The sequence below is a fragment of the Lytechinus pictus genome, chromosome 11 (genome assembly GCF_037042905.1).
Source record: "Lytechinus pictus isolate F3 Inbred chromosome 11, Lp3.0, whole genome shotgun sequence".
Classification (NCBI taxonomy): Eukaryota; Metazoa; Echinodermata; class Echinoidea; order Temnopleuroida; family Toxopneustidae; genus Lytechinus; species Lytechinus pictus.
In genome coordinates this window covers 9,622,885-9,646,873 of record NC_087255.1, presented here as the reverse complement: position 1 = coordinate 9,646,873, position 23,989 = coordinate 9,622,885, and the positions used below count along the sequence as shown (strand labels likewise).

Genomic DNA, 23,989 nt, shown 5'->3' with positions numbered 1-23,989 from the left:
TGATATTCGAACTAGGGGCACCACATTGGTGTTTGAACTAGTTCGAAGGGATGCCAAAATGATGTTCGAACTGGGGTCGAATTGATGTTCGAACGGGGGGGGGGGCGAGTTAATGATCGACCTACATGTAGGGGCACCGAATTGATACTCGAACTAGGGGGGGGGGCGCCGAATTGATGTTCGAACTATGGGGCTCCGAATTGATGTTTGAACAAGGGGGAGGGGGCGAATTAATTTTCGAACTAGATGGGGGCGCCAAATTGATGTTTGAACTGGGAGGGGCGCCAAATTGATGTTCGAACTAGGGGAGCGCCGAATTGATGTTCGAACTAGCGGGGCGCCAAATTGATGTTCGAACTAGTAGGGGAGCGCTAATTTGATGTTTGACCATAAGGCGACAAATACATGTTTCAGAAGGGGGAGGGCAAAGTGATATTTCACATGGCGCCAAATTCATGTTCAACCGAGGGCGCCAAATTGACCTTGAACTTAGGGGGCTCCATGCAAATTCATGTTCGACCGGCGCGCAACATTGCTCGTATTGCCTGTTAATAGTGAAATTTATTTCCTGCCCAAAAAGGTTACATTAATGCGGCTGATTTAAAATATCCCGTTTTTACGATAATAGACAAAATTCAATGTGCTCGAGTTTGACGTTTGTTTGGCGAGATAGGTATCCTGTTCAGGGTCAGAAAAGGGGTTAATATCAAATTCAGCTGGCGCTACGCGCTCGCAATATTTGATTAGTGAGGTGTGTATCCTCTCCATCGATCACACGTACATAAGTCCTTAAAATGTTAGTGTTTTTCAAGTCAATATACATAGGCCGATCCAGGGGGCAAAGTTTTTGCCCCCCCCCCCCAAGGTGGCGCAAAAAAAAAGGAAAGAAAAAGAAAAAAGACGAAGAGAAAAGGAAAAACTTTTAGAATAGGAATTATACCTTAAAAGAGTCCTTCTTAAGTTAGTATATAAAAAAAAATGAGCTCGCGCTTCGCGCTCGCATCACTGTTTAGTTATATACGCATCCCGACCTCACAGTTTTTTTTATGCGAACGAGAAGCACAAGCTGAAAATATTTTATATTCTAATCCAACAACTGAAAATGTCCTTTTCATTTCATCATTAAAAAAGTTTTCAGCTAGCGCTTCGCGCTCGCATTCATTTCTTAAAGGACAAGTCCATCCCCCCAGAAAAATGTTGATTTGAATAAATAGAGAAAAATCAAACAAGCGTTATGCTGAACATTTCATCAAAATCGGATGTAAAATAAAAAAAATTATGACATTTAAACAAAAAAAATGTTGCTTATTTTAAAAAAAACAGTGATATGCACAACTCAGTGACATGAAAATGAGACAGTCGATGATGTCCCTCACTCACTAATTCCTTTGTTTTTTATTGTTAGAATTATACAATATTTCATTTATTACAGATTCTACAATATGGACCAACTTGATTGAACCATTTAGTATTAAACAATGCTAATTGCTCATGTTCAGGGAGGAATTAATCGTTGTTTCACACGACAACGGAGAAAAATTGAATATTTCATATACTAAAATACAAAATGAAGTAGTGAGTGAGTGATGTCATCAGTCTCCTCATTTGCATACCGACAAGGATGTGAATATAACTGGTTTGTGAAATTAAGCGAAACTTTAAAATGTTGTAGGCCTACCTATCATCTTTGCATACCGACAAGGATGTGAATATAACTGGTTTGTGAAATTAAGCGAAACTTTAAAATGTTGTATAGGCCTACCTATCATCTTTGCATACCGACAAGGATGTGAATATAACTGGTTTGTGAAATTAAGCGAAACTTTAAAATGTTGTAGGCCTACCTATCATCTTTGCATACCGACAAGGATGTGAATATAACTGGTTTGTGAAATTAAGCGAAACTTTAAAATGTTGTAGGCCTACCTATCATCTTTGTGTATTTTATATAAGATTCTCAAAATATTCCTTTTCAGGTGTCTCGATTGTCAAAAATGAAGGCCTATGAGCTGGCGCTGTGCGCTCGCATTTTGATTGGTGAGTTCTATATACCTATACAGTGGCGTAACTACCAGGGGGCATGGTGGGCACGTGCCCCCCCCCCCCAAAAAAAAAAAAAGGGGGGGAAAGGAGAAAAAGAGGGAGAAAGGAAGAGAAACGTAATGGGGAAAGAAGAAATTATTGTTTATTATAATGTTATATTATATCATAATCATGTTACATAAGAAGCATTTTTTTTTCATGACTTTATGAAAGAGTTTGCTCAGGGCCTATGTCTTCATTGTTCCTGGTGCTCGCATAGACTGTTTAACGAGATGTATAATCCTGTTGTACTAAAACCTCCCGTTTTCAAATCAATATACACCAAATATATTTTCTCGCAATTCGAGTTATTATTGTTTTATGTAGTGACATTTGCTTCTTTTTCATGACTACTTAAAGGAGAATGAAAACTTTGGAACAAGATAGCTTGTGTGAAAACAGAAAAAAAAAAACCAGATTAACGAAAGTTTGAGAAAGTCAGACAAATAATGAGAAAGTTATGAGCATTTGAATATTGTGATCACTAATGCTATGGAGATCCTCAAATTAGCAATGCGACAAAGATGTGTGATGTCACTTGTGAACAACTCTCCCCATTTCTTTAGTATATATTTCACTTAAATTGCCGCTTTTATCACATCTATCAGTAGATCATGTGTTCTTTCTATAGGAGGGCATGTAATACAGATTTTTAAAGAATACATCATGGTTAAAAGTTTGTATCACCACAAGAAAAAGCAGAAAGAGACATTTTGAGGGTATTTTATAGTCCATCAAAGGGAAAGTTGTTCACTTGTGACATCACACATCCTTGTCGCATTGCAAATGGGAGGATCTCCATAGCACTAGTGATTGCAATATTCAAATGCTCATAACTTTCTTATTATTTATCCGATTTTTCTCAAACTTTCTTTGTTCTTATGCTTTGATTTTTCTGTTTCGACACAAGCCTACTTATTCCAAAGGTTTCATTCCCCTTTAAAGTGATTGCCCAATTTTAAGGTCTTAATATAAAACATTTCCTGTCCGTGCTAACATTAGTTGATTGGTGAGATGTCTGCTCTTCATGAATTCCTAAAATCAGTCCTTAAAATGTCAATTTTTCTGATCTGAATATCGAAAAATTTTAGCTCGCGCTTCGCGCTCGCATCATTTGGTTAGTGAAATACGTAAGGACTTAGTGAATTCCTACAAACAAGCCTTAGAATGCCCCTCTTCAGGTCTGAATTTCATAAATTTTCAGCTCGCGCTTCGCGCTCGCAGTATTTGATTAGTGAGATGCGTATGATAATCATGATTACAATGCCTACAAATAGTGCTTCATATGTTTAGATGTAATTCTAACAAAATCAGCAAAGGATGCCACTATCATTAGATGACTATGCTGAGATATTTATACTCTTAATGGATACCTGAAATATAGTCCTTAAAATGTCCCTGTTTGGGGTCAATATACACAAAAATTTCAGCTCGCGCTTCGCGCTCGCATTGTTTGTTTAGCGAGACAGGTACGTATCACGATTACAAAAAATTGCTTATAATGTCCCTTTTAGGTCTGAATATCAAAAATCCACATGCCGTGACCCACGGTACGCCACTGTACCTATATATTCTATAACAAACTACTTGAATTCCCCCCATTTAAAATTTCGGATCGCGATTTGTGCTCGCATTATTTGCTATAAATGTATCAACCCATGAATGCTGTTCATGATTACAAAAAATATAAAATATCAAGTTTTTCAGGCCTCATGCACTGTCAACAAATTTCCCGCACTCATTAGGCTTATTAGATTAATAAATATGAAATAATTTTTTTTTATGAATTCATAACTAAATTGTCTCTTTTTCAGAAAAATATATCGACAAGTTTTAGGAAGAGGAATAGAAGATAGGCATCATCTTTATATAATGACAAAATGTCCTTAGGCCTAAAATGTCTTGATCCTAGTTTAAAATAATAATAAAATATCAGCTCGCGCTTCGCTCGCATCATTTATTAAGTGCTTTCCACATCCACTTCACAATTCCCCTATATACACAGTGCTTTAAATATTGCTTAAATTGGCCCATTTCATATCGGAATTTCAAATATTATTTCCAGCTCGCGATCCGCGCTCGCATTATTGATTTTCATGATGAAAAATTAAATGTATTCAGAATGCCCAGATTCTGTCTAACTCTAAAACACGTGCACGCATGTTTATTGAGATACGCATCTTGATCTTATTAAATTTCGTGCTAAAATTATCCAGTTTCAGATCAGAATATCAACATTTTTCTGCTCGTGCTTTGCGCTCGCATTATTAATGTAGGAAGATACAAAATACTACCCATCATTTTTTCATGAGTGACAAAACATGAATCGAGTGTCACAGGCCAGAACGCACATTAAAAATTTCTGCTCGCGCTTTGCGCTCGTAGTAATTATCTAATTACATACGCATCTTGTTCAGGTTCACAAACATTGCCCAGAATGTTCAATTTTCAGGTCAAAATACATGAAATGTAATTATTTTTTTATCTCGCATAGGGCTTAAGAGATTATTGCATATTAATGTTGTTTATAAAGTAAAGCTAGGAAATGACTGTTAGGACATGGGCGTTTTGCCCCCCCCCCCAAAAAAAAAAAAAAAAAAAAAAAAAAAAATCACGACCAAGAAAAAAGAGAGAGAAAAGGAAAGGGATTATGGTGAAATATAATGTTATTTTCCAAATATTATGTCAAATATATCGCGCTTCGCGTTATCATTATTTATTTAAGCCTTGTGAGATACCTCAATGTGTTTTTAAGAATCAAATTTCGGAATTTATACCCCCCATTTTATTTTTTTATCTTGGTGCCCTCTACAAAAGTTCAACAAGCCCCCACCCCCGGTGCAACCCTACTGAATAAATCACAGCTTCGCCACTGATGAGGAGATTGAGTCGATTGCTTTGAGACTGCATTATTCCCAAGAGGTTATCATTGATATTATTGAAGGCTATTCTAAACAACTAGTAAAGAAACTACAGCTCCCGTTCACACAATATTCTAGTAGGGCCTACTCTGGTGAGAAGTTAAACCAAATTGAGACCCCCGAAAATCGATCGCACTTCGCGCTCCCATTGATATTACATTATATATTCATGGATTTTTTTTCAAGAACACATTAAAAAAGTGGTCTTTAATTGCCTTTTTTTTAAATGTGATTATGTAATAAGATAATTCAAAATACATTTAAGGCTTTTAAGTTACATTTACTCCCTGGCCGGGAGGGAGGGGGCGCCATTTTTCGAAAAGTATACATGGGCGCCAAAAATCAGGTCAAATTTGGGCCCCCCTCCCCACGAAATCTTGGATCCGCGCCTGGCTACATGTATGGATACTACTAGGATATACTTACCAGACGTGGATGCTAATAAGAAGGATTGACCAAAGGATCAAGGTAAACCCTCGTCTCTATATCTATACCTCAGGCGGGCAAGGGTTACTACAGCATCTTCTTCTTAAGAGATCTTGCATTCCAGAGAACCATATGACAGTGTCCAGAGCCCAGGAATTTGACCAAATTACCTTGGGAACCATTGGAAACCTAGTCGATCGTTTCAGCACGCCTTCGTATGCGTCTGCCTCCTTTGCAGCCTCTGTGGCTTGGACGTATATTCGTGATCCCGAGTGACGTGATTGATTTCCAAGTGTCTGCGTCAATTCGATGCATACGGCGTAGGTCTAACAGTACTATACACCACTATGCAGGTTGCACTCCTTTAAGAAGATGCAGCAGAAGCTCCATTATCCTCAGCACTCTCCCCAGGTCCAGGATTTGGATGTACATCACCAGCTTGTGTCAACTCAATGCTAAATGTACTGGTTGAATTGCTGAAGTACAAAATCCCCTTCCTTGTATAGTGACGACAATGATGGTAGTAATGACCTCTATTCACAGGCCAGGTATGAGTAGATGAAGAAGAAAGATCCTCATTCAAGGTGTTGGACAAACACAAAAGAACCAGTGAAAGGAGGGCGACAATGCTGAGCCCTTTCATTGTGTTAAATGCCCCCCTTGGGTGGACCACAATAGACTGTAATGAATTAATGGCCCAAGTCAGTGCTAAGCTAAAGCCATTACAGCCAAAAACTTTAAAAATTGCAACCAGAATATCATATAAAACAAAGCACAATCTTTGCCCCAAACTTGTTCTGTGGTGTTAGAAAACTAGTACAATCACACTGGTACTAGACTTAGAAAAAAAAAAAAAACTTAAGTGAAAGTTGCAAGAGCAGTGTGATGTCAGCTGTGAAGCGCACTCACCACGGTGTTGCAAAAAAAAGCGTAATGCAGGAGAGACTGCCAGAGGCTCTCCACTTGTTTTTTTTTCTGAATTAGTATAAAATGTTATATGGCCATGAAAACGGGGTGGTATCTTCAGTTGAAAACAATTCTTGGATGGCTGATGATCTATATGTATGCTATATTTATGACGTCATTTGAGAATGTTTCCGATTATATTTTCTGGGTAAATTTCATAAGGAATATTGCCAAGACATATACATCCATGAAAATAAAAAAAACTGCTTCCTATAAGTAAGCTGTAAAATGGGTGATCAAAATATGATTTTCGTGTGTTTTGAACAACATGAATTATAAAAAAAGATTTTGCCTTGACCATTACCACCACTAACAAACGAACCGTCCTTTTGGCTGACGTCATGTCATGGTTCTGTTCCTCTTCCTGTCTTAATTTATGCTTTCATTCAGATTTAATAGCCATATAATACATGCCCCTAGAACCATAACAACTGTCTGAACAAACTATGCCTGAATTGTTAAAAGCTGCACTTTGCCAATATACGATTATCAAAGTATGCATATAGAGCGATAACATACAGTTCATGTACCCAAGTTATACAAAATCGAGCAATATTTGAAACGGGGGAAACTCTCATCGCTGAAACATAAGATAAGACACTTCTTTTATCGCCCTAAAATTGGGGGGGGGGGGGACACCAAATTCGTCTACAAAAACCCTTTTTTTAACCTGCGGTACGCATTAAAATGTATGAATTCGTATAAATAGAAAGACTGACAAAAGTAGTTTATTCTAAAGAGCATTAAAAGTGGAAATGGTGGAAAACATTCAAGCCTAGGTTAAGGCTTGTAGGGTTTCATTCTAGTTTTCAAAATTTTCCTGTAGTTATTCATTCATTTGACTATATAAAAACAAACCTGGGTATAAGAAGTTTAGAAAAGTTTGGGGAAAAGAAGACAAGAGGCATGCAGGGGATGGGGATGCCAGGGAACTCAAATCGCGTTGGATAAGATTAGAGATTAACATCGAAAAAATATTAACTACCTTTAAAAAAATAAAGATTCTACTAAAAGTATTATGGAATGTAGTATATGTCGTAGACCGAGTCTTAAAAATGGGACCTTTGATCCAAAAGGGAACATTATAATGACACAACATGCAACAGAAGGAAAGCTAGAAGTCCACCTAGGAAACATGATAAATATGAAGTAGTTACATGTACTTAAGCTACAGGAAGGCAGATCCATGGCTGCTATGCTACTTCCTTATTGCCGGCGAGAAAAAGGGGGAGAAGGGGGAAAAGAAAGTAAAAAGATATTATAAGATAGGATATGTCAAAGGAGGGAAGAAATCAGAATTAAAAAATAAGGTAAGGGGGTGGGGGATTTGGAGAAAAAAATCAGGTCAATTTACCAAAAATGCGAATTACAACAAATATTTCATTTCGCACATGGAACTGTAATTATTTTGTTTCATTACACCCTGCTCTTATAATCTTTTCGAAAGATTCTCAGTGAAATAAGAAATAAAACCTGACATGTAAGTTTCAATACCGAATTCTGGCTTCAAGGAGCGGGCATAAACGCATCAAATATACCATAGAACTTTAATATAAACCTTTCCAAATATACAACATTTTTTTAATAAATGATTATGTATATGAATAAAAATTTACATTACAAGTAAACATGAACATGAACGTTTAAAATCAATGAAAACTCAAGCAACGTACCTTTTATCGATATCGGGAAACAAAATAAAAATGACATGCAAGATATGAACACCTTTATAGTATGAAGGGCTGCCATTTTATCTTAATTGTTGAACTATTAAAATGATAGATGAAACTCCGTACTAAAATGCGCCAACTTCCTTTTCTTCAAAGCTCACAGTACACACTTTGTGTATATGCGAAACCTCACTCATGGAATGAAGAGATTCAAATTTTAATTCTGTCAACTCAGCACTTGAAGTTTTACCTCTCTAGTGTTTCCTTATATCTGATGTCATGTATTCAATTTAGAGCACGTCTCAGAAAACGGGAAACGGGGATTCTTTTTTTCAAACGTTAGAGTTGACGGAAAATGTGTAATCGGATTTTTTTATTTGCTAAAATGAAAATAATGGTGAACAAGTTCAATAATATTATATTCAATTCACATCTATTTCCACAAACTGAGTTAAACGCAAACATCAACTGTAATAAAAAACAAACATGAAAGACAATCACATACATGATTAGCAAATGAAATATCTCTGTAAAGGTTAACCTCTTTTCCCGCTTTGTCCAATTAGAATTGGCTGCCAACTGTGACTCAAGTCTCATTCCATTCACAATACACACAGAGTACATTTAAAGAAGTTATTGTCATATGCACACATATATAAATGTGTGCATAGCACTGTACAGTGTTTACACAAAGCTTTACTTTAATATAAACCAAACAATAGATTATGTATGTTGAATTAGCCTAGTCGATACAGAACCACTCCTTATAAAGGTTGCACCCTAAACAATGTGGGAAAATACCGTTATGTTTGTGGAGGGCAAAGAGTATTCTCATGGTTACACTTCGTAATTCCGAAGATTCGTTATTGCGAAGGTTCGTTGTTCCAAAGGTTCGTAATTCCGAAACACGTAAATTGCCTTTACTTCGATGTTCCTTAATCCGAAAACGAAAAAGGGTTCGTTAATCCGAACATTTGGTGGCGTTATTCGGAAGGTTCGTTAATCCGAAAGGAAAATAAGGTTCTTTATTCCGAAGGTTCGTTAATCCGTAAAATGAAATAATCGGTGGCAAAGCCGGGAAAACCGGATGGGTAATTAAGCATGGTTGAGGGGGGGGGGTCACCCTTGCTGTTCAATTTTTATGAGGATGGGGAGGTAAAAAAAAGGCGGCGGAGCAAAGTTGAGTAAAGCCTTTTTGAAGCGATTTCTGATATGGAAAGATGTATATTTAGGCTTTATTTTTGCGAGAGACTGTAACGAGAAAGCGGTTTGGGAAATGTTCAAAGCTGATGTTTTACTGTTAAAAGAGCATTCTTGGGAGGTGCTGCGAGCGTTAATCGCAAGCTCAAATTTGCGGACACTTCCTTAATAAATGAAAATAAAACATTCTGAGCAGCTTTTGCAATCATTAAAAAGATGTGCGTCTAACTGAAGAATTAATACGAGCGCGAGGTGCGAGCTGAAATATACTGAGCAGAAAAGGAACTTGTTACGGACTGCATTTAGTGACTCATGAATAGGAAATATCGAATAATGCGAGTGCGAAGCGCGAGCTAAGAAGATATTCCAGCCTCAAAACTGGACATTCAAAGCCCGTTGAGTACCTTACTAAACAATAACTGATAACATCAAAATAACCACAAAAAATTGGATTTTCTAATCTAAAATGTATAATTCAAACATTTAAAAAATGGTATTTAACTTCGAAAAACGGCAAATTTCATTTTGGGAAAAAAGGGAATTTCCCACTTTGCTAAAAATATATATATTTTTTTTTGGGGGGGCTACTTTATCTGTACCAGGGGCGTTTATGTTCGCAGAATTCTGTATGAGGCTAGCTTAGAGTTTTTTCACATTGCTAGACCTGCAAATATCTATTTTATTACTCATTTTATTTATCCGATTTAAACATAAATAAATGTACACGGTACAGAGGTTCAATGGTCAAACTGAACATAGCTACAATAAGTACAACTTAAAAAAAAGACTACTGAGCATAAAAGAAATGCATTCAACGAGAAAAGTACTATTAACGAAAACCATTATAAGAGCAGAATTATTATCATAGAAGGTATCAAATCAAATATAGATAGGGGCGTGTTGATGCATTTTGAAATTGTCTTGTCAAAGTTCAAAATGTCTACTAAAAAATCAATTCTTGATTAAATGTTTACCACTTATAAACCTATAAACCACCTAAACGAAACGAAAACAAAAGGAAAAACATAACAAAACAAATCAAATACAGGAAAAAAAATCAACTATATGCTGTCAGAAACTGTTTTATCAGGCATAATTATTCTTATGAAAACAATAATCAGTAGGTACTAATATGTCGTTCTAATTCATCAACTGTGTATGCATATATACAGATGTGGATCGAGCTTTCGCCAATGGGGGGGGGGGGGGGTCATTCACATTTTCCCTGATCGGCTGCACAAAGCTGATTTTTTTTTCTTTGAAGCGGTAGTCTGAACACATAGTTCTTAGCTTTATTCTTATAAACAAGATGATTGTATCTCGTAATCCCTGATTGAATAATGCGAACGCGAGAAGCAAGCTAAATTTAATAGAAATTTCAGGAATTTTGTCAAAAAAAATTGAACATTCTGAGCAATATTTGTGATTATGAACAAGACGTGTGGTGAACTAATTACGTCGAGCGCGAAGGAAGTGGGCGCTGAAATTGTTGATAAACTGCCATAAGGACGGGTTTTAAGTAGTTTGTTAGAATTCATGTAGAAGTAGGCTAATTTTATACATACTAATGAAAATGCGAGCATGCAGCGCCAGTTGATAAGTTTTGACGATCAGACCTGCAGAGGAATATTTTGAGAACTTCAAGGAATACATGAATAGAATAAGTACTTCAAACGAACCTTATTTAATTTTCAGATTAACGAACCTTATTTTGTTTTCGGACTAACGAACCTTCGGATTAACGATCGAACCTCATAGCGATTTCGAACTAACGAATCTTCGGAATTACGAACCTCACTTCGTTTTCGGACTAACGAACCTTCGGAATAACGAAGCGTCGGAATTATGAATGTATGCGAAGTCTCAAGTATGATAAGATATAATTCGCCATTTGTGCATGACATATACTCGCCATCATCCTAGTCATTTCACACCTTAACTCACTCATTGCCTATATTCGTTCTTCACGCCATGTTAATCCACATCCTCACATTAAATTTTCACAACATACACACGTGCTCCCTGAAATTCATTCTTTTCACCATACTCACCCACACCCTCATATTTATTCTTCACACTAAACTCACCCACACCCTCATATTCATTCTTCCCACCACTCACCCACAACTTCATATTCATTATTCAAACCCATGCTGACCCACACCCTCATATTAATTCTTCAAATCCATGCCCACCCATACTCTCATATTCATTTTTCAAACCCATACTTATCTAAACTTTCATATATACTCTTTATACATGTATATACCTATTCACACCCTCATATTCATTATTCGAACCCATACTCACCCACACCCTCATGTTCATTCTTGTCACATGCGTACCCAGACCCTCATATTCATTTTTCACACCCATACTCATCCACAACCTAGTATTCATTCTTCTCTCTCATACTCACCTGCACCCTCATATTCATTCCTCACACCCATACTAACCCACATCCTCATATTCATTCTTCTCTCTCATACTCACCAAGACCCTCATATTCATTCTTCTCACCATACTCACCTACAACATCATATTCATTTTTCACACCCATAATCAACCACAATTTTACATTATTCTGTTCACACCCATTCTCACCCACAGCCTCACATGCATACCCTTATTTATCAACATCCCTTGAATGTATATTAATTCTTCACCCACCCAAACTCAACCGCACCCTTATTTTATTCATTCTTCACATACATAGTAGCCCGCACCCTCAAATGCATTCTTCACACCATACTCACCCACAAGCTCATATTCGTTCTTCACACCCAGAGTAACCCACACCCTCACATTTATTTTTCACAACAATGATCATCAACTCCCGTATATTCAATCTTCACACCCATATCAACCCGCACCCTCATATTCATTCTTCACACCGTACTCACCAACAACATCATATTCATTCTTCTCACCCATGCTTACCCAGACTGTTGAATGTACGCTGCAGATTTTTCTTGTATTAATAACACAATGCAATATGAAAATAAAGTAAATTTTCAATGTCACTCGACCCTTAGGTGACTTTTGAGGCAAAGGTTTTTGTTGCGAGTTAATGGAGGGCGTTGTATTTTGTCCCTATGTTTTTAGTTGTTCAGGAAAATCTAGCTTATTTTGTTTCCATCGTTAATTCTTCTTTCTGCACAATGTTGTTAGTATTCAAAATCCGATGCATAATTAAAATATAGTTGAATGATAGAATGTTTGAGACATGATTTAAATGATGAAATATTTTTAATAGTCCATTACTTAAGTTGATATCATTTTAAATAACGATACACACAATCAATATGACTAAAGCGTCATACGCACCCTCATATTCATTATTCACACCCATACTCATTAACATATAGTTTATATTCTCAAATAGACACTAGATCACTAGACAAATTGAACGAGGGCAATTTTTATTTGATAGATGTTTTAATTGATACTGTCATGAGCAAATGCAGAAAATCCAGTGCAAGCAGTCGGATACATGTATATGGTAATGTTTTCTCAGTAATGATTCACTGTTATATCAAGAATGAGTAGATATCATTAAATTAAGTGTAAGAAATCAGCTATAAAGGGTTGTTTTTAGATAAATGATTCACTGTTATATCGAGAATAAGTAACTGTCCTTTCAGCTTTTCAGTCGGCATAACTTTAAGAGCTGAATCTGAGCCAATACAGTTTATCGACTTCCCTCCTTTCCTCAAATTACCGCGACCCCGCTCCTTCTAACAACGCCACCACTAAACACACCACGCCCACTCGAATCAACGCCCCTGAACATCATAGCACATACCACAGTCGACAACTCCTTGTACACCGGGTGAATATTAACCCCACATACAGAGAAGGGTGCTCCTCCCTTAGGGGGCTTTCCCAATTGCTCTTGCGATCGTTTACAATCATTGAACCACCATAAACGGTGTAATCTAATTTGATACGTTTTTAATTCATGGTGATAAATCTAATATTTATTATGTTCAAACATGTTTGCACCACTAATTGTGAAAGAGAACCGCGCCCGTTTAATCAATTTAATGATATTGATATCCCGATACGGGAGTTAAGCAGTTCTCATATGCAATACCAAAAACCAACAACAAGACGCCCAGAATGAATTAATTCTGAAATTTACATTGACCTGGAAGTGGCACATCTTAAGCTTTGAAATAATATTTAACAACTAAAATTCAAAAAAGAAGAAAAAAAAACACGGAAGTACTTGAACTATTGAATAGAAAAATAAAATCAGTAAGAGCTTCAAAAAATGAGTAAACGATGCGCGCAAGGTCATTAATTTTTTTTTCAACAGGGGGTACTGATGTTTAATAAATTGACAAGCCCACCCCCCCCCAAAAAAAAGGAAATTTTTGGTTATATATCTTAATTTTGCCACACCTACCATAATTCCAGGGGGTGCTGCCTATGTAGAATAACGCACGAAGTACCCCCTAGGAAAATCCCCTAGCACCCCCACTTCCCAGGGCCATGAAGATTCGAAGAGATCTATTCATCCAACCGTAGGACGCTGTTCAATCTCAGTGAAATTTCTAAGCAGCCCGGAAAAAAATCTGGTGTTAAAATCAAAACTGCATCCCTCATCTTTTATTAAACTTTACAACTTCAAACCTTGTCAGAAGAATTCTTTTGGACAAGGTGATTTTCATTTTTTTTTCTTTTTGCCGACTAAATTCATAACTGTTATAGCTATTTTTAAAGATCCTTCCTTGGTTTTTGGGGTGATGGTGGGTCACATATTTTCTCCCATATTCACTTCAAGACCCATTCTTGAATACCGATAAAGTGCCCCCCTCTCACCCCTTATACTGTTATAGTTGGGTTTTAAATAGTATTTTGTTTTTCTCTTTCAAACATGAATATTGCTACATAATCATTGAATATATATATATGAATGCAAACTATACATATATTTTTCATACACATACTTATTAGAACAATTAAACAAAGATTACAAACTTAGTAGAAATACCTTACACTGTAAATCAGTCACGAACAACTTTATTTCAAATCTAAATGTTCTTCTCCCTTTCTCATTAAAGACATTCATTAATTTTAATTTCTCAATAAGATTTTCCTATTACATCTTCACACCCATACTAACCAGATCAAAATAATGCTCTTATCACACCCGTACTCACACACTCTCGTATTTATGCTTCGCATAATCTCACCCCAATCTCACACACTCTCTCATAGTATCTTCACAGTGATATTGTTTTTTCACACCACACACTCACCCACATCCTCATATTTTTTATCACACAGTATTCATTCTTCATATCACTACACACCCACTCCCTCAGTTTGTACTTCCAGACGATACCCACCCACATCCTTATATCAATTAGTCACGCCTATACTCACCCACATAATCATTTACACCCTCATATTCATTCTTCATACTATATTCACACACACCCTCATTCTTCACATCCATACTCACCAACACCCTTATATTTATTCTTATCACCTTCCCCACCCACACCCTCGTATTAATTATATTCACCATACTCACCCATAATCTGATATATTTATTATACACACCCATGCTCACCCACACCCCCCATATTCATTCTGCTCACCCACACCCTCATATTCATTCTTCACTGATATACTTATATACCCACACCCTCATATTCATTCTTCACACTGATACACACCCACACCCTCATATTAGTTATGTTCACCATACTCACACCCTTATATTAATTTTTCATACCATACTCACACACACCCTCATTCTTCATACCCCTACTCACCCATATATTAATTATTGACACTGATATTCTGTTATTACTTTCTTACACACACACACACACAGACGCATCCTCCAACCAACACACGAAGATATACACGCACATCACTTCTGGCACTTGCTTCATTCTGTAATTCGGTAGTGGAACTGTGCATTGGAGTCAATTCTAAATGTATTCATAAGTGATTTCCGGCTCTGGTTGGTTGACACTCTGATGCGAGGTATCGATGCTGGTTTTCTTAAGCCCTTGATATATATGGGGGTCAGTAAGGTTCTGGTAGTCCCTGGTGTCGATATCGAGATCTTGGTATGTGTGTTTATCCACATTATTGCAGGTGCACGTGGACGCATCAAATACAGGGTTCTCATACTTTGGGGATTGCTCACGTGCAGTATTTCTTGGCGATTCGGTGACTGGATGTCTTAGCCTGGCCCTGAAAATCAATTCACAATATTTCTTCTTTCATATTTTTAAACTAGATCATATTAACAAAGCCTTTATTGGATGGCATACTAGATATCCTACTGAGAACATATTCCAATAAAAAAAATAATTGAAATAATGAAATTGCAATTAACCTACCTCCTATAGGTAACAACATTGAGAATGATGAGGAAGATGATGATGATGATTAGAGGTATTGAAACACCTGCAATTATAGTGCCTACTTGCGCCCCGTTACAGTGATGACCAGAAAGGATGGGCTTAGCTATGACTGGGTACGACCACTTACTAGAACCAGCTCCATTTACAGTTTTGACCTTGGAAAATGTTGAAAAAAAATTATCCATAATCTGATGATCAGTGAATACGCTATAGTGTCCTAATTTGAATACAAAAATTGTGTTGTACTTTCAACCACAATTCGGCAATTACATTTTAAATAATTTGTTTTAGTATTGAAGCATATTAGTTAAATACAATAAAATTCGAAATATGCAATATGTCATGACTTTATTTGAATTTTGTTTAATTGTTTATTGGTCCGAGAAATGTAAAATTATGAATAACCTGGCATGGTACGTCTTTATCTAGTATTGTAATTTTTATGGTGATTTTTTTTAAAGTAGGCCTATCTTCATACGCTATAATATCTAAATATAAATATTTTTTTAACTTTAATCCAATTATGAATAACCTGTTACATTCTTTATGTAAAATTGTCATTTTTAATGGTAATTATCTTTAAAGAAGGCCTATATTCACACATTATAATGTCTAAATATGAATATTTGTTGTACTCTAATCCACATTTTGGCAATTAAGAATCAATTCAAATAGTTTACAACTGTACTGAAGTATATCAGTCATACAATAATTCGAAGTCCATAATTTGTCATGATTATCTTTGGAACGTATGAATGCCTTTTGTTCTTTTGTTTGCGTTCTTTTATCATGTGTAATTTAAGAAAGCGAATAGTAATGAGACCGAGAATCGTTGTATTACCTGAACAGTATAGTTAACACCATACATAAGATTCGTCACAGTATGTTCTGCTTCAAATGCAACTGTCAACACATTTTCCATGATATAATCATCATCATCTCCTTGATCACTTTGCTTGAAGCGAATGTTGTACATCTGAATACGACCATTTACGTTCGGTGGGAGAGGAGTGGACCACGACACAGTGAAAGAACTTTCGGTACTTCTTGGTATGGCCACGTTGATAGGAGCTGGTGCAACTGATAGAGGGAATTGAATGACGAGATATCTTTAAGGCGAAACGCTTGTATCTATACACAGCAAAAAAGTAAGTCCCCCTAAATCAAATTGTTGTCACTTTTGAACGGAATTATTTTGAGATATGATATTTCTTAGGTGGTTTTCTACACTCATTAAGCAACTCCTAGAGAAAAATGAGATTGATCGGTTGAGTCATGCATGAGTAATTAAAGATTGAATTAAAAATGACCATTTTTGAAAGTCACAAGAGTCGTTTTTCAGCTTGTGCAAATACAAAGTTGGGCAAAAGTTGTTGTTCGGTGAATTTTATGGTGTTAGTGCTGTTTTATTATCCATCATTTAGCCACTCCACACACAATTTTGATATCGTATGTTCATGGTTGAGTGATCACAATATTGCAGGGGCCGCAAAAGCGGGGTGGGGGGGGGTGGGGGCCCCCACTTTTTTCCAAAAGCATGTACAAAAATGTAAAAGTGACCATATGATTGTGATTTTTTGCATGGTCAGCCCCCCCCCCCCTTTGACACCCCCCCCCCACACACTTTGAAAACCGTTCCGCGGCCCCTGTATTGTGACGTATCATCATAGGGGTTTTTGGTAGTATCCTCTACAACTTGTTAGGTCATATTAAAATTTGAAAATGTTGGTGGCTCCCCCGATTATAGGGCCCTCCTCCATTTTTAAATTCTGGATCCACCCCTGATTTGTCCATAAATTAAACTGATCATGAGAAATTGTTAGAAAAGAATACATTTATGCAGTATAAAGAGTATTAATTCCGAAGTTTTCGAATGTACTCGCTCAACCATGAAAATGTTAAAAGTTCGGAAAATGTGTGGTGATAGTAATGATGGATGATAAAAATAACAACAATTAAAGTCATATTTGAAACCGAATTTGTCCCTAATATTCATCTTATTACCCTTTAAAATGAGTCTGTGACATTGAAAATACCCATTTTCCCACTTTGATGCGTGCTCACTCATCCATAAATGAGCAAATCGATTTCATTTTTGCTCAGAATTCTGCCCATAGGTTGATAAATATTGCTGCCAAATGACATTGCAAAAGACAGCCTTGAAAAAAAGTTCTACCGTATTGAATAAGAGGTTACTTATTCTTAAACATATGCACCCATAATGTACACAAGTCTATGGGAGAGGAAGTCAGAATTTTAACAAATATGAAATAAGGGTTTGTTTCATGGACGGTTTTTGTTACTTCTGCCAACAGTTATTTCATGAAACTTCGCACATGGCTTCAGAGTAACACTATCCAAAAGGCGCGCACACCAAAATAACAATTCGATACGCCACAGAGTGGGGCCAAGGCCTTCAACTTTCTTCTCATTTGCATAATTTTCGAATATTGTGTGCTCACTGATGCATTAAACATCGGGATTTTCATGAAAATCAAATCAAATGAACCATGCAAGGAGGTTTGTGACAGATATCCATAGTAACAAATTGCATTTTTTCCAATAACGCAAAAAAGAGCTAATCACATTCCACATGTTCATTCAAGCGTGAATGTTTAATTAAACGCCTTTGAATCATTGAAGCATGTAAATTTGTCATGAACATAACGAAAAAGTTGATAAAAGATCAGTTTCAGTTACCAAAATGATATATTGCTTATGATATTTGAAAATCGTATTTTTTGTTTTCAATAAATGTTCATTGAACCGTGAAACGATGAATATTGTTGAAGATACTCTTCCCAAAAATAACTGTCATCATATTTTATCATTCTTATTGATACAAATTTGTAAAAAATCAAATTGTATCAAATTTGGACTTGTGTTTATTCAACCGTGAAATTTAGCCCAAAAATTTGTATCGTCTTTTAGAAAGTACCTTTTACAAACCTTCTGACTATTTTTCATGATGAGAATGTGGAATCAGTTTAAATAAAATGGAATCAAAGTAATGATATTTGGCTTGTGACTTTTGAAAAGTGACATTTTTGCCTTCTGACGGTGCTCATTGAAGCATGACGTAAAATACGACCATAACACTTACTCAGATGGTAGCTTATAAAATTACCTATACGCTCATGTAAAAATATATCAAAAACTCGCATTGGTTCGGAAATTATTGATGTTTGTTCAAGGGGGGACTTACTTTTTTTGTTGTGTATATTTATATATATAATTACTTATATATGTATTGTATTTACATGTACTTCCTGGCAAAATGAGAAGAAATATACAATAAAAACATTACAAGGGCGATTCCACGATTGAAAAATCAGCCATTTTCACAACACTTTTCAATCCTCTGTCTAAACAAACGAGAAACCCCAATTTGTATTGTGGTAATGATAAAATACTACTGAGTAGTCTTTCTAAAAAATGACAACAAACATATAAAAAATGTCGTCCATAGGTGAATTAGAGGTGAATATGTTGCGTGGGGTACTGGACATTTCTCATTCCCGTACGACACATAATATGTTCACCTTTAATTCACCCATAATCAAACATTTTTCGTTGGTTATCAGCTTTTCACATGACTACCCCTTATTGCTTCTTCATTGACAAACGAGCAAATTTCATTGCTCAAGCATTCGACTAAGAGACAAGAAATTGTTGTCGAAATGTTTCATCCGACACGTATGGAATTGCCTACAAGAAAAAAAAATGAGCACCAGCCAATGCCTGGAAAATACCTTAAATGATTGAAAATTATGTTGCGAGGATCTCCTCGTTGGCTGGTGCTTACATAAAATAACCATAACGAAATATAGAAATAATGAAAGCATGTTATTTTAATCAAACTTGTGAATACATTTGCTTTCATTGTAAAATGAAGAGAAAAATAAAAACATGGTATCAAATTAAAATAAGAAATAATATAAATGAGATAAAACCTGCAAAAAATCGAATACCAAATTATAAAAAAGTGGTAGGTCAAATGACCTCAAATTCAAGAGTTTGAAAGAAAATGTAGTACATGACATTAATCATGTTAATGTGTGGGTTTAACCCACCACCCCCCCCCCAAAAAAAAATGTAAACACATAAAACAGAATCAGATAATCAAATTATACCAAACAATATGAAGTGATACGATTTTGTAATAACAATTCAATCTTAAGCTTCCGCAAGGAATTAGGAACGGTAATAATGTGTAGAAGTGCCTTGAATAGCGAAGTTAATGCCATTCATTACAAAACAAATCACTTAAAATCGACCAAACCTTCTTCAAGTGTTCTGCCGATTATCTCTAAAAGATATACAGCTACCAAAGCATTCTGAATTATTTTATCATAATATATTGGAGAGCACTGTAACTCTGTGTAATACCATACGACATTCATACAAAACAAATGCATCTACATGTATCGTTTGTGCATGATCAGTATATTACAGCATTTGGGTAGATAATGACATGGCTGAAGTCTCACCTTCTTCCTGTGTTTTGCCAGTTGTCTCCCTGCTCTTGTCACCTTCCTCATCTTTATTTGAAGCACTTATTTGAATGATATAGTCCAGATAGGTCTCTAACCCTGTTATCGTATAGGAGCGTGTATCATTAGAAACTATGCGAGAGTTTGTGGACGATGAACCAAAGAGAGCATAGTAAATTATATAATGGGTCACACCACTTCTGCAATTTGCTGATTCCAAAGAGATGAACTGCAAGACAATGGTGGAAATTTATAACACTTGTTAGCATTATCAGGAGTAGAATTAGTAGTAGCAGCAACAGCAGCCGTAGCAGTAAAGATGGAAGTAGAAATATAATTATGATTAGTATTAGTAATAATAGAACAGGGGCAGATCCAGCTTTCGGCAATAGAGGGGGGTGGCGAAAAATACCCATATTTTCCCCGATCGGCCGCTCAAAGCCGATTTATGTGTTTGTTTAAGGGGTAGTCAAATTAATCACTTCTTAGCTTTATTCTTATGAAACATAAATCATAATCTCATACAAGCCCTAATTGAATAGTGTAAGCGCGAAGCGCTAGCAGAAATTTAAATATACGGTAAGCATATTAAGAAAGATGTAGAACAAGTGGCGGTAGTAGTTGTTTCAATAGTAGTAGTAGTAGTAACAGTTCTAGTAGTATTAGTAGTAGTAGTAGGAGTAGTAGTAGTAGTAGTAGTAGAATCAGCAGCAGCAGCAGCAGTATTATTAGAAGTAATAGTAGTAGTTGTAGTAGCCATAATAATAGTAGTAGTAGTAGTAGTAGTAGTAGTAGTAGTAGTAGTAGTAGTAGATTAATAACAACAGTTTCATCACTTTCATTACCTCCCATGTCACTTCTAGTTCTTTAGGATTGTTGGCTGTCACCTGTATTCCAGCTGGGGGAGACATTGGTGCTGAAAAAATGATTCAAATGAAAAATACAATTTTAAACGTAAAAATTATGAATCATAAATATTTATTCTGCTCATGCTGAAAATCTCCAACTGCTCAAGCCATTATATACATTATATGGGTTGAAATGGCACTTACCACAAAGTATTCAAATATTACAGAATACGGTTAACTTACCTGTACAAAGAGTGATTGCATCAATCCTTGGAGACCATGGACCTGTTCCACCCTCTCCTTCCCTCACGGCTGCAACACGAAACCTGTATTCTGTGTCAGGAGTCAAGTTACTAACAGTAGCTGAAGTGCTAGAGTGACCTACTCTCTGATCCGTTTCCCAGTTGCCACCTTTTCTTACAAATACATCATATCCTATAAGGGGAGGATCACCTATGTCTTTTCCTGCAGACCAGGCATTCCATTGTATAGATACTGTAGTTGAAGTGGTGCTGACAATAGATGGTGCCGTACTTATGACAGGAAGAACTGAAAGCAATAGAGAAAGAGGCAGAACATGAGATTACATAATTCATAAGATTATACGCCTATATTTTTCCATTATCAATGACTGAAGCATCTCAGCATTTCCATGGAGATGAATCTTGAGAATATGTAAGTATACTTCTTATGAACGAGTAAAGCTTTTATACAACTGGTATAATTACCTCTGACAATATTCTGGTCTCTTGTTGATATCTGACTTGTCATCTCTGGCATCACCTCCGGCCATTACTTACCAGATATATCCTCCTTTTTTGGTTCACAAATAAGAAGCTTCTGATATTCTCATTTTCACTGACATTATCATCTGTACTATTTCGTTCCCACTAAAATAGAGTCATTTTCATAGCTGCTATTCTTTTTTTCTTAAAGATTAGAATGGCCACTGCTGGTCATTGTGTTAGTTTACAATTTATTATCTGACACTGATTTATCTTCAATGAGGGAGTTTAAAGCTCAGTTTATTCATATATGTACATGTATATCACAGGAAATTAGAAAAAGACATTACAAGACTTATAAAACTGTTTAAAAAATAAGTTTGAAAATATGATGACTGACAAGTATAGTAATGATTCTGCACTATGGAAAATAAACTTTTGCTACCTACATTGATATATATTAAAAAATTAAGTTATCATTTTATAGAGTGATGTTATGCTATTGCTCACCATAAGTTACATTAGTAATGCTTGTTGGGTAGAACTGGTCTACAATGAGACCACAAACATAGTCCCCATCTTCTGGTGGATAAACTCTTTCAATATCAAAGACAACAGCCCGTTCTGACCCTGATACAGAGCTTGATCGCTTGGTGATTCCTGTGATGTTGTAAGTGTTGGTGTCGATACGTCGACGAAGATCAACTGATGAGGCATCGGGAAGTGGGATCCCCTCAACATAACACGTGATGATAGATGGTTGGTATGGATTTACTCTTACTACTTCATAGCGTGATATTCCTGAAAATAACCAAAGTAGAAATCCGAGAGTGAATTTATAATTCAAGTAGTCAAGCTTCATTTCTACAATTCATACATCAATTAAACTTTACAAGTACTGTGAAGGTTTTCAGTGCAGTACCCGACACATTATTAATATGTGTATTGGCTATCCAATTCACTCCAATACCAATGAGTTTATCTCAAGTCTTATGACCATTTAGTGAAAACTAAAAATGTGGTTTGATCCACCAAGATTTATGATGGATTTATAAACAAATTCAATTCTTGTTATTTCACATGTATTCAGCAGCTGCTATGATTTCATAAAAGATTTGATAGATATCTTTATAATTTTGGCTCTCAATGAAAACAACAATCAGTATAATATTGCCGTCAAATATGTATCATATAAAGAGTTTCACAATTATACCTAAGATTAAAGGAAAACACAGATTAATCGATATATCTACTTTGACAGTATGGTTCTATCCAGCCATCAAGACACTGTCCTTTGCACAATCCTCTCTGTATCTCACAGGTTTCTGGAGCACAGTGGCATTGCTGAAGACAATCCAGGCCAAACCTACCTTCTTCACATTCTACATGATAAGAGTTAAATGAACAATATTTAAAACAAAACCTATATTTTTTGATAGTGTGAAGTGGCATCAAAGTACATCATTATGAAATAGATGTGGTGGTGGTCAATAGTACTATGGAACTACTGGTAGTACTAGTAGTACTGGAAGGTGTACAGTAATTATGGAAATTTGATGAAAATTTTAACATCTGTATTACGTATAATTGGTAATCATATTGTATTTGATGAATGTATGAAATTATTACTCTTTCCATTAAACTACTTGAGGGAAAAGTAAACAACTTATTATAATTAAATTAGCATACATAATTTTCTCCAGACATGCCAATTTCCACTGAATGTGATGCAACATAATTTGTTATTGCTAGATCTTCAAGCATGAATTACCTATAAGTCCTGATATAAATCACCTGATCATGGCAATGATTTGAAAGAATTCAAAATATATTATTACAACAAATACTTCAGAATGTAAATAACGTTTCAAGGGGAAAAGGAAGTAAATTAGTCGTCACTTCCTGAATATTTTATATAAAAAAAGGTTTGTGTCAATTTAACCAGTTTCAATAAGGGAAGAGAGCAAAAATATTATAGCGTGAAGCGTGCAGGGGGCATGGGGGGAACGCTACCCAGGTAACAATACAGCGTTGGACCAACGTTGGATCAACGTTGGGAAATTTTTTCCCAACGTTGCCTCAACGTTGGCAGGCAAACGTTGCATCATCGATAGAAGTGCACGCACATACATCGTCAGACCAACAACATTTCAAATGTCGGTTCAACGTTGTCCAGCAACAATGTTCCAACGTTGTCTGGCAACTTTGATCCAATGTTGGCTAAATAGTCAAATACAACATTGCTACAACGTTGGTAAGCAACGTT

The 23,989-nt window shown here is 36.0% G+C and overlaps 1 protein-coding gene across 1 annotated transcript; it reads right to left on the bottom strand.

Annotated features, from left to right (window-relative positions):
• Positions 1–13,955: 13,955 nt before the first annotated feature.
• On the bottom strand, positions 13,956–23,487 carry LOC135155972 (angiopoietin-1 receptor-like). Its single transcript, XM_064106616.1, has 9 exons — positions 23,433–23,487; positions 22,977–23,105; positions 22,234–22,524; positions 21,242–21,547; positions 20,996–21,066; positions 20,148–20,379; positions 16,499–16,737; positions 15,634–15,812; positions 13,956–15,484 (listed from the first exon to the last, which is right to left on the bottom strand). The coding sequence occupies exons 1-9, from the start codon at positions 23,485–23,487 to the stop codon at positions 15,217–15,219; spliced, it is 1,770 nt and encodes a 589-aa protein (XP_063962686.1). The 3' UTR covers positions 13,956–15,216.
• Positions 23,488–23,989: the final 502 nt, after the last annotated feature.

Excerpts from the sequence above, each read along its gene's own strand:
- LOC135155972 (XM_064106616.1), bottom strand. The coding sequence starts at position 23,487 with ATGCTTGAAGATCTAGCAATAACAAATTATGTTGCATCACATTCAGTG. Across the intron at positions 21,548-22,233 it reads CATTACTAATGTAACTTATG|TTCTTCCTGTCATAAGTACG; the intron begins GTGAGCAATAGC and ends TATTGCTTTCAG. Across the intron at positions 15,813-16,498 it reads GTGTTAACTATACTGTTCAG|GTCAAAACTGTAAATGGAGC; the intron begins GTAATACAACGA and ends ACATTTTCCAAG.